This window comes from Dermacentor silvarum, chromosome 11 (genome assembly GCF_013339745.2).
Source record: "Dermacentor silvarum isolate Dsil-2018 chromosome 11, BIME_Dsil_1.4, whole genome shotgun sequence".
Taxonomy (NCBI): domain Eukaryota; kingdom Metazoa; phylum Arthropoda; class Arachnida; order Ixodida; family Ixodidae; genus Dermacentor; species Dermacentor silvarum.
In genome coordinates this window covers 77,334,230-77,346,456 of record NC_051164.1, presented here as the reverse complement: position 1 = coordinate 77,346,456, position 12,227 = coordinate 77,334,230, and the positions used below count along the sequence as shown (strand labels likewise).

At 48.2% G+C, this 12,227-nt stretch overlaps 1 protein-coding gene across 1 annotated transcript in view; it reads left to right on the top strand.

Moving 5' to 3' along the window:
• The first annotated feature begins 389 nt into the window (after positions 1 to 389).
• LOC119433767 (uncharacterized) overlaps positions 390 to 12,227 on the top strand; it is a 128,092-nt gene continuing 116,254 nt past the window's right edge. The window contains exon 1 of the mRNA XM_037701015.2: positions 390 to 623. Within this exon, the coding sequence (XP_037556943.1) occupies positions 536 to 623 (88 nt within the window). The 5' untranslated portion in view covers positions 390 to 535. The remainder of the gene's footprint in view (positions 624 to 12,227) is intronic.

Here is a 12,227-nt window from a genome sequence, read left to right as displayed (position 1 = left end):
ATCACGCCGGCGAAGAACCAACGATCGCGCCGACGTCACATGAAATGGGACTCGCGCAATGCCCCCCTCGATCCGTTCCAAATCTGCCAGCTCGCTCGGTTAGAATGAGCTGTTGTCACCATCCCGTCAGGCGGTGTGTTACACACACTCGCCGAAGCGCATATACGAGGCGGAAGAACAACAAGAGAGAGAAAAAAAAGACAGGGTCGAACAGCAGGGGTTGCCCACGCCAGCAACCCATAGATGCTGCTGCTGCTGCCGCCGCTAGTTGTTCTGGCCGGGCCAATTACGGGCCCGGCCGGTTCCCCGCGCACTGGCTAGGTCCGATACGCTGATTCCGGTGTCGTATCCGGTTCGACTCCCAGATAGGACCGATGGCTTCCGGTCGGAACTAGTGCCGTTGCATGCCGCCTCCGACGACCCCGGACATGCGGAATAAGCTGCGAGAGGGCCCTCCGCGCGCGGGAATCGAGTCTTGTCCGCAAATCGAGACATAAAGAAGGGACGCCTTTGGTGACCTTACACGGCCTGAAGGATGCCACGAGGGGTCTGGATTTTCGGCCTCGCGCTGCCGATGCTGCTACAACAAACGCTGACGCCTGTGAAGGCTCAGCGGTATCCAGGTCAGTGTACGGTTTCCGTGCTAGGCGGGGGAAATTGCTTGCAGGAGATACACTTTGGGCGTGACGCGCTGCTGCGAGCTCTGAAGCCGTTTGTTTATGTGTGTGTGGTGAGCTGTTGTCTGTGGCCGAACGTGGCCGTGCCAACTGGGACTCTCCTGCCACCTGACAGTGGCAGAACGCTTTGCCCCAGCCTGCTATATTAGGTTGAACAAGATAACCAGCAAGCAGGCGACTATAGGTTACGGATTCGCGTGCTTACGATTCATAGTTGAATTGTTTATTATAAATTGCGCGTTCTTGTGACACAGCGATGGGCCACAAAGCGACGTACAGGCTCCTGCTTTTGTCGTGTGACTTGTAACTTCCTAAGCCTACGTCGAACTATTGCAAGTGGAGCAGTTTGGTGTGGCCTTCGAGATCTTGAACTGTTGTTTCCTGTGTGCACCACGAGCCGTGACAGGATCTTGGAGGCAATGCTTTTCTTATATTGCATTAGGGCAGCGCTTCTCCTCAGAAAAGTGAAAAACATCCTGTAGACGAGGTCAAATCAATCGCAAAAGCCAGATTGGTTCTGCGGCGTTAAAGTCGTAGCTGGTAATCCAGCCACAAAGCACTAGTTGACATTAGCTTTCTAATACGAACACAATACGAACAAGCGGGTGGTCGGTAACTCCCGAGCATGCATTAATGGCGCCGTGCATGGACACCAGCTATACATTTTAGCAAGACGAATGTGGTTCTTGACTGATTAGCGCAATACCCTGCACGTGGGCTTTTGAGCGCCGAGTGTCGAAACTCCGCATATGTATACTTTTCACGGAATAGATGGCCGATTCGTTCTTCGTATAGTTTCTGAATAATTTTAGCTCCTGTCAAGTCGCTTTGACTTTGGCTCTTGCTCGCGCCTTGCTCCACTAGATTCTTCGGTCTCTTCGGAGTGCTCTGACTCGAGTTATATCATTGTGTTCTTCAATTTGCGAAGACAGGTTCAAAGCCCCGTTTGAATCGCGCTGTCAAGTCATTGCTTGTCACTCCACTCGGTGCGTCGGAAGCGTGCAGCTTTCACCCGTTATGTCTCTGAGCTGATGGTGGCGCTGGTGGGGTTGCAACAGGTGGTGTTAGTCTGGCGTACTTGGCCGTCAGTTGTTCGGCCTGAGCACTTCTTATGCTACTACCGCGGGTGTTTTACCAAACATTCACGAACTCGGTGTCTCGGTGGAAGGCAATTATTAGGCGCATAACTATTTTTCTTACTACTACGGACTTCTCGTGGGTCACTACGTCTTGAAAGCTTGCGTGTGGAATAGCCCTCTTCCGTAGGCCTGCGCTGAATTTTCTCATAGACGGTAACTTTTCTGTTGCGAATACCCAGAGGGAGATCCGTCTCTTATTCCCAGAAAATCTAGGAGAACAGTATAAATCTGTGCGAGAGGGCAAAGCCACTTTGTTGATATTCGTAGCATCCAGATGCGAAAGAAAAACAAGAATTCGCTGGACCTTTATCAAGCAGCAACCTTTGGTGTATACCATCGGGAGTACTTTTGCTTACTTGCGGAGGGTAATTTTTGGGTGAAACCCTAAAACTTTAAAAAATTAACCTTACAAAAAATCTTGCATGTCTCGAACCGGCTAATGAGCGCCTCAGATGATAGGCTTCGCGTCGTGCTGTAAGGGTCAACAATCTGTCTCGTTCGGTTAAAATGGTAATTGATCTAACATTCAGATTACCTTGTCTAGTCATTACACCGAGTCGTATTATCATGTGTGCCTCTATACCAAATGCAAAATCAGGGAAATCGCTTAATTATCGCGCCTTTCTGATTCTTAAATAAGTTCTACGCATTTTCTGAAGCGCGTACCCCTATATATATGCGGTCCTTTCCGGTTGCCCGACATCCGTGTGTGCGTTGGGCGAAATTAACCAATCACGTATCAGGCCACTATGTGCCGAATAAAGGATGGAATGCCGTACAACTCTTAACACTGGTGATACTTAGCGCGAAAACAATAAAACAAGAAGATAGAAGAATAACACGAGCATACAGGACAGTACACTTAGCACTGTGCTTCTAATGTAAAAGCATCTGGCGGCTTTATAGCTGCGCACTTCACAAGCATACTTATAGCACAACTTATACATTGCCATTTGATCCCTATACCCCTTTCAGAATTGAAGTCGGGTGTTCTACTGCAAATCTGAAAGGGGTATAGGGATCAAATGGATCAAAAGTGACAGGGGACCCTGATCACGAGAAAGAAATTTACAGAAGAATAAAATTGGGTTAGAGTGCATACGGCAGGCATTGCCAAATCCTCACTGGGAGCTTACCACTGTCGTTGAAAAGAAAAGTGTACAATCATTGCATTCTACCGGTGCTAACATATGGGGCAGAAACTTGGAGGTTAACAAAGAAGCTCGAGAACAAGTTAAGGACCGCACAAAGAGCAATGGAACGATGAATCTTAGGAGTAACATTAAGAGACAGGTAGAGAGCGGTGTGGATCAGAGAACAAACGGGGATAAACGATATTCTAGTTGACATTAAGCGGAATAAATGGAGCTGGGCAGGCCATGTAATGCGTAGGATGAATAACCGGTGGACCATTAGGGTTACAGAATGGATACCAAGAGAAGGGAAGCGCAGTCGAGGATGGCCGAAAACCAGGTCGGATGATGAAGTTAGGAAATTCGCAGGCGCAAGTTGGAATACGCTAGCGCAAGATAGGGGTAATCGGAGATCGCAGGGAGAGGCCTTCGTCCTGCAGTGGACACAAATATAGGCTGATGATGATGATGATGACCCCTTTCCCCCAGTGCGGGATAGCAAACGAGATTTGCGCCCGGTTAACCTCCCTGCCTTTCCTCTCTTCTATTTCTCTCTCTCTCTCTCTCTCTCTATACATGCTCATGCCGAACGTCTTTAAGCCTGGTTATGCGCGTATAGCCTGGATTTGGCGAGACGAAGGTAATTGGCAACGAGCTCTGATTTAACCATTATAGTAAACGTTTGCGGCCTATTGAAAAAAAAAAAGCTAGAAAAAAAAAACAGCTTGAAATTTGGTTTGACGACAGCGATCTCTGGCTAACTGGGCAAGGCGATTACAGATGAACAGGAGCGCGTGCGACATCATGTCCTACGTTACCTAATCACGTAGATTCTGACTACAATTTTAACCATAGGAAGATTGATTACACCCTAAAACGGTGGCGTGGTAGCCCCATTATTTCGTGCTCAGCTATTTCTTGCGCACTCGCAACTGCGAAACAAAATGGGACATTGTTTATCGCCGCATAATAAAGCTTTGCGACAGTGTATACGTTGCAGTATTCCAACTGCCTTCTCGTCCGCTTTTATTTTCTCGCTTCATTACGTTCCACTGACGATGTCGGCAACATGGTCTCAACCTGTCAGCATGACGTTAGTTTAGTTCGATAGTTTATACAAAACGTTGCTTCCCAGTTGGCTAAAGAACCAGCCGGGTGTCGCCAACCACCGTCAGGAACGCTGTCATCACGCGTCTCTTATTATTATCGTTTTTCAAGACATGGAATGCCATCGTATCTGCACAGCGCTTCATTTCAGTTCCCTGTCGCTGATGACGTATAAGACAGGCACGCCTGCAGCGCTGCATGGGATTCGAAGCGTGCCGTGCCAACGCCGTCGCACGACAAATACCGCTTCGTCACGACCCAAATGCGGCCAGGCACATCCGATAAGAGAAAGCGCTCAGTCACGCCGGTCGTTTGCGAGCAGCACAGCACTCAGGTCTGGATAAGGCCGCCGTGGATTTATCCGCGGCTTGCTCTTGGCGCTCGTTTCTGACACGTCTCGAACCCAGCGGCCACCGCCAGGGGTCGTAGGCGCAGTCAGAATTGTGTACTCAGCCGCTTCGGACGTGCGCGGCCTTTTGTTTTCTTTCTTTTTGTGCGTCGGGAACATTCTTTAGCTAAAGCAGGTTATAATAATGTTTTAATGAAAGCCAGTGGCATGTATGTTTCGAGCTTCGCGGATGTGTATCGTGGTCAAGTGGGACACCTTGTAGACGGGCATTCTGCGACAATCTCGACTTCTTCCTCTCCGGCCAGGTATGTGCGTTGCTCATGCTTGTGTTTTCAGTGGCGTCGGCTAGTTAGCGTTAAGCTCCCGTACTCTGCAGCTGACGACGTTAATGTTCGTTGTATAAACGCGCGTCCCTGCACGAACATATTGACGCTCGTGTCAGCACGAAGTAAACGGAGCACACGTTATCACGTGTCGCATGGCCATCTTCCGCCACCAGTCGCAGCTATTGTTGTCTCTTGCAATATTGTTGCCTCTGGCAATATTGAAACGGCCATTGTGCAATCTCTGTCGTATCGTGGCCACTGTGTACGCGATTTTGTCGGCGCCTCGGATTGCATAACCGGTGTTTTGTCTTTTAAGCTACACAGAATTAAGAAAAAAAAGTCTCCTACGGCAGTTTGCGTAATTATTATCATTGAGCTGGATTACTGGAAGAGGCGGGCATTACTTGCATGGCAAATGAAAATGCGCGATTGACTAATTAGCGGAAACTTTCCAATTAACTTCTTAATTACTTTAGGGCACATATTTCAGTTTAGGAATTGTACGTAGCCGATGAGTTCGCGAGACGTGTGCCCTTGGAACGAATTATCGGGATGACACGTTTCGAGATAATCATTTCCGAAATACATTAGCGTTCCTGTTACTTTTTAACTTCAATGCATGATGATTAAGCTTTGTTTACTGGGATGGCTCATTGGCCTATGCTTCAATGCATGAAACGGCGTTTTCTGCAAAAGAGCAAGTGGGTTAACAGTGTATTTTTACCGCAACTTTGATGGTGTATATCTCGAAACAGGTGCCAACTTCATAGTTCGTTTCAAGTTGATATGCCCTGCAAACTTATCGGCTACACTGCGTAAATTGCAATATGATCGTAAATTATTCAGCGACATTTTGTTAATTACTTACGCAAGTAATGTCTGTCTTATCGAGTAATCCTGTGCGTGGATTACAATTCACGCAGGCTATATGCCACGGGCTATTTTAAAGAATTCTGTATAGCTTTAAAGAAAGTACCCTATAGGCTATATATTTGTTCGGAGCTTTATCTTTCCTTCTTAGTTAACGCAGCCAACAACGCAGTAACTATTCACCGGCTTAGACCTCCCCGAATGCTGGAGTTTGTCGCTTCTCTTTACAGGTCACATGCCTAAATAAAGATTTCATCGCGCAATTTCGTAACACTTTTGAGTTCAAGTCGCGTGTTTGAGTGGTAAAGTCGAATAACTCGCAATCCGAGTCTGTCTGCTTCTTCTTTCTGCAATATTTTTTTTTGTTATCAAGACACGTCATATCTACAGCTAATATAAAGCTGTTCTTAGAGAGTTATTGACGCAATGAAATGTGCGCAGCGCGCTACCCATTTCCCTGCTTAATTTGGTCGTCAGCTGACCCTTCTAGTTCTCATTTTTTTCTCTGGATTGCTACGAATTGCCCAAGCGTGCATTTGTACGAAAATGGTGGGCTATCGGGCGTGAAATGAAACGGCGAAGAGTGGAGAACTCTTAGCCGAAGGTATGGACGGGTACCAAAAAAAAAAAAAACCGTCTGTGCCAGATGATGCAAATTATCTTTAAGCCCCGTCATGCCCGACGCAGAGCAAGATTTCAAGTAGCGCCGATTCTGGAATACGGCGGTGCCTTTCGCTCTCTGCCCCCTTAGTCTCGTCTACGTCATGCACCCATGGCGTTCCGAAAGTGATTTTACCCTTCGCTTCAGCTCCTCGCTCGTTCTCAGCTTTGCACGCACTGTCCCTCCACTTACCCCCTCTCCCGGCGATTATGCTATCTGCTCAGAGTTATGTCTGGGTGAAAACCGAAAACGATAACGCCGTTCAAGCTAGCATTTCGCGGCCGAAAGCCAACGCTTAACCACGCTAGCGGCAAAAACGCGCGCGTCATGCCGCGAGCGGCAGAAGCGGCAGGAATCGGGGGGGGTTTGCGGCGTGCCGCGAGATGAATGACAAATCAAGATCGACGAAGGTGACGTCACGGATCCATGGCAACCGGACCGCCGCCGCTCCGCGCCGGGTTTTCAATCGACGATCGTCATCTCTCGCGGTTCCATAGAGGGATTTCTGGACGCTGTCCGATCGTATCCTTTCCGCTCATGGCGATGATCGCGCTGCTGCGCGGCGAGATGCGCTTGTCGCGAATGGTGGCCTTCGCGGCAAGGCGCTGACGCGCGGCAACTAGCCGCTCGCGGCATGACGCGCGTGTTTTTGCCGCTAGCGTAGCCGTACTCGGTGCTCCTTTCCAGCGTCGTCAGCTACAATAAACGAGTCTGTGGCGGGAAGCCGCCGTCTGGTATATCTTCCGAAGACCCGAGCACACCTATGAGACATAATCGCTCGATCTTCAAGATGGTTTTTATTGTCTACTGTTATGTTTTAAACTGAGGCACTACGATTTCTTTCCAAGGAGCCTCCACGCGCATGGACGATATTCTGCGATTCCAAACCAGCTCTTCAAACCATTGACTGTGTCCACAGGCGGGGCCCGTATCATTCAATGGCTATAGAAATCGCAGAGCTACTCGACCATGCAAATAGAAATGGCCATATCACCTTTCAGTGGATACCTTCACACTGTGGCGTGATAGGGAACGAACAGGCAGACGCTGAAGCGAAAGCTGCTTTAAATAATGCGACTGAAGTACGCATTCCATTCTCACGAACAGACACAAATGCCCTACTTTGTTGCGTAATACGCAATTGTACGTTGGAGCACTGGACCCAACCAGATCGTCAACACAAGCGAGTGCATAAATAGGACACAGAAATTAAATACCGTATTCCTCACAAGCTCAAAAGAAGCCAAACAAGCATGGTGCACCGGATTTGCCTTGGTGTCGCATTCACGAATCGTTATAGACATACGATTGGTTGCAGTGACACTAGCCCCAATTGTGAATACTGCCAGATACCAGAAACACTTGATCATATATTTTGCGTTTGTCCCGGCTACGCGCAAGAATGACAGAAACTGGTCTCGAATTCAATTGTAAAAGTCGATAAGAGGCCCCTATCACACGAGGGAAAACAAGGGGAATGCGGGAGATGTCGATTCAAGACGATGAGTACCACGAGAACAAGGTGAGAGCAGGAGCCAACGTTTCGATGTTCTCGTGTTACTCATCGCCCTATCAGACGAGTTTCGTTTAGGTCCTTGGCCCAACGCAAACAGCGCAGCCCTGATAACCAGTGCCGCTTTAGTCTTTCTACAAGCCACTGGGCTGGACGCACGGCTTTAGAGATGCCACAACGTTGTAAACTTGTATATACACACCTTCTCCTCTTATCATCATCATCATTCATTAACCCTTTTCCTCCCCGTCCCTTTTCCCCAGTGTAGAGTAGCAGGCCAGAGCAAGTTAGAGCTCAGGCCGACCTCTCTGCCTTTCTGTAAATAAATTTTCCTCTCTTGAAAAACAAGTTTGAAAATTTATATACCACCGTTCGATGCCAAAAAAACTGCGTCTCCGTGTACGTGGTATCCCCATCATCTCCTCATCTGGTAAAAACTGCATTTCATTGCTTAAACGCAGAGACGAGATGGTACTAATACGTGTAGTACATTGCCATGTTGTTGTCGCTTCCGGTATTTTCACGCAATCTGAGTGATTTCGAAACGCGCCGCAAGGTTGCCTTCGGCCGTCTGGGACGATCGCAGAGCTCTAAATCAATTGTCAAATTTCTCGAAAGCGGATGACAAGAGTATGGATAGAGCACTTCTTTACTGTTACAGATGCACCGTACTTCATAGCCGGAATGAATATTTTGCGTAATCACTTGAGTGAATTTTGAAAAGAACGTTGAAGTCAATGTGCAATGTATTGTACAAGGGGTCTTAGGAGGATGTAGGGTGTCCCAGCTTGCGTCAGCCAAGCTCTTCAACAAGAGAGAGTGAGGCAGAAGAAAGGCAGGGAGGTTAACCAGTTCGGAAGATCCGGTTTGCTACCCTACGCCGGGGAGAGAGGGGAGGGGGAGGTAAAGTGACAGGAAAGTAGAGATACAGAAAGAAAGGAGCACAGATACACAATCACAATCGGTCACAGGTGGCACAGCACAGTAGCACTTGTAGCACTATAAACATCTGTCCGGGCTACAGCCGCTTGTCCAAGTACTGATTGTAAAGAACACGGCGCAAGATACGATTATAATACCTAGGGTGTTCGGTCGTCAAGCCTCTGACGACCAAACACCATAGGTCTTATGATTTTATCTTGCACCCTGTTATTGGAATTTTTTTTTCCTTTGAGCAGCGTGGATAACGTTAGCTGGGACACACTGTATATCTTTAACCGCGGCCTAGTCAAATAAAGGCTGTCGCTGTAACGACGAACGAGCGGCCGCGCTGTTTTCCCGACGCGTCAGCAAGTTTTCGGTCTTCGGTCCTCATCGAATTCTAAGCCACAAGATGCACAGGTCCACGTCTGATACCGCCGCTATCGCTGGCACGTGGAAGCGTTGTGACACGGTCTTTTCTTTTTTTTTTTTTTCGTTGGGACTAAATACCACTCAAGACCTAGGTTGATCTAAACGCACTTTATCGGTCATTTCTCGTCATCGTCCGTAACATTTTCATTGACGCTTTATGGATTGGCTATTTAGAAGTGAATTGATTAAACTTCGATGTTTACTTGTGCAAAGTGATTGTGACGGGGGGGTGCGGCGGTGTTGAAGAAATGCTGATTGCCAACAAACACGTTGATATGGCGGGAATATGTACGCAGAAAGAGTACATAATTTTTACTGCAATATTTAGGTACTTACGCCTTCTAATCCGATACCACAGAGTGGGCAGCACCATTTCAATCAGGAAGAAGTATGAACAACGCCCATTAACGCGCAGTGGTTGCCCTTCCGTAAATTTATAAACCTTTTTTGGGGGAAACGAATTCCACGAGCAATTCTCACTTTTACTTGCTAGGGTACACAGGGCTTTTCTTACACACCCTCATTACCATAAAATCTACGGCATTACGCCAAGCCCGTTTCTTTTTCGCATACTCCGACCTTGACATTTACTCGTTCGTGCAACGCCGCTGCAGAACACTACGGGTTTCTGTTCTATAATGAACGATGGTCGCCATTACAGATTCTAAACCCACAAGCGCGCGTCACCAAAGTTCTTTACGAGCAGCGCGAGCTAAAACTTCGTGTAGTAGAATTCCCGTGGGGGTCCGGGTGCTCTAGAAATAAAATATGAGCCGGCGCATTACGGCCAGCTTACTAACCTGAAATTACGGAGCATCTCGGACTCCATTCTCGCAACTACAGGCGCCGCATGTCTGGGCCAGCAAGCTAGGTGAAGGAACTGTCAAGCTAATTCGTATGCATGATCCACTTTAGGTACGCGAAAAGAGAGTCCTCCTTCCAAGACGCTGTGTGGAATAGCGCACTCTGCTAGATTAACCCTAAAGAAAAAGCAGGTGTGGTCAAGCGCATTTAGTATTAATTGTCAGGGGTCAGTTTGACTATTGTGCGCCGACGTCATTCAATCCCTTCAATTTTATTGTGCAATGTTAAATTTAGCAGTGAGAACAGTGTTTATGCTCCCAATACCTACACAATCGATAGTCCTGCAATGTCGACAGTATTAATTACGTAAAATGCAAATTAAAACAACTGGTTCCCCTTAATTTCTGGACAGGGGCCGTATTATGATTGTCTTACCAATAGGTTTAGACGAGGAGACAATAGGGGATCGAAAGCGAGAAGGACGACGGGCACGGCGCGATATGACAGAAGCGACATCCCGTAGAGCCACGTAGAGCTAACGATGGATTCGATAGACGACATAGAACGCTCAATACATCTATCAGCCCGGATCGAACTCGCGAGCTCAGCAGCGCGACGCCATAGCGACACCCACCTATCTCGTTATACAGCTGCAATTACGCAGATTCTTGCCGTATATCCTCCGTAGACCCTTTGTACTATATATTGCACATGGCCTTCAACTTTTTACAGAGAAAGCTGTATATGGCTAGGCGAAACGAAAAACCGTTCGCCACATGTTTCGATAAAGGTCTCATTGGCTGCGCCGTTAGTGACGCAGTTCTCTGCGTCGTACCCAGGCACGCGCAACGTCCCGGCGAACGCGTTCCCGCCGTTGCCACGTGGACACTGGGCCTCTTCGATTATCCATTCCTGACAGTCCCGGACTGCCCGAGACGGTGCTTTCAGCCAATGAGCGTTGCGAATGCAGTCTTTCGGACAGTCCGAGACTGTCAGAGACGGATAATCGAAGAGGCCCACTGCTCTGCGCGCAACGCCGCCTCCTCGGCTCGCCGTAATCGCATGCGTTCGATATCTCGAGTTAGCTTGGCGTCGTGGTTAGCAGCATCCGCCCGCCATTGGCGCTTGCGTTCCACTTCGTGATTTCAACGTGGACGTTTCGTCGCAGTCGAAGCCAAAGTGCCGCTCGAGAAACTCCCACCGAAAGCGGACGTTGGCCTCGGTACGGTGGCTAGACCCATCTAGCCACCGTAGCCCCGGTGAACGCGTTCCCGCCATTTTCACGTTGACGCTGTTCTGCCCGCAACGCCTCCTCCTCGGCTCGCCGTTGTCGCATGCGTTCGATATCTCGAGTTAGCTCGGCGTCGTCTTCATTCTGGGTATGAAGTACGGTACATGTGTAACTGTAAAGAAGTGGTTTACTCATATTATCGGCATCCGCTTTCGAGAAATTTGACAATAAATTGGTCTATACCTCTGTGTCGTCCCACATGGCCGAAATCAACCTTGGGGGTGTTTCGAGATCACTCATCATCATCAGCCTATATTTATGCCCACTTAAGGACGAAGGCCTCTCCCTGTGATCTCCAATTACCCCTGTCTTGCGCTAGCTGATTCCAACTTGCGCCTGTAAATTTCCTAACTTCATCACCCCACCTAGTTTTCTGCCGTCCTCGACTGCGCTTCCCTTCTCTTGGTATCCATTCTGTAACTCTAATGGTCCACCGGTTATCCATCCTACGCATTACATGCGTAGATTGCGTGAAAATACCGGACGCGACAGCAACACGGCAATGTACTACACGTAGTTCCATCTTCGCCTCTGCGTTTAAGCAATGAAATGCAGTTTTTACCATAGCAAACATGAGGAGATGATGGAGGTACCAGCGTACACGGAGACGCAGCTTTTGGCATCTAATGGTCGTATCTAAATTTTAAAAATTGTTTTTCAAGTTCAAAACATAACCGTAGACAATAAAAACCACCTTGAGGAGCGATTATGTCCCATAGTTGTGTTCGGGTCTCGGGAGGATATACATAAGTTTTTAAGGGTGTGGACCCGATCGCAACGAATGCCGTCGCGAACGCGCCCAGATAATGTCCCTTCATGCTGCCCTTAAACAGACCGATGATAGCAGCGTCATCCGTTGAAAAAAAAAAAATCTGCGCAACATATAATAGCGATAACTAGACCGAAAGGAAATAGTTTTGTCGCCATGGCAACTGGCAGACAGTCCGCTCGCTTATCGCAAAAACAGGGCCGGCGGGAAGTTTCTGCCTTGTCAGTGGCCGGGC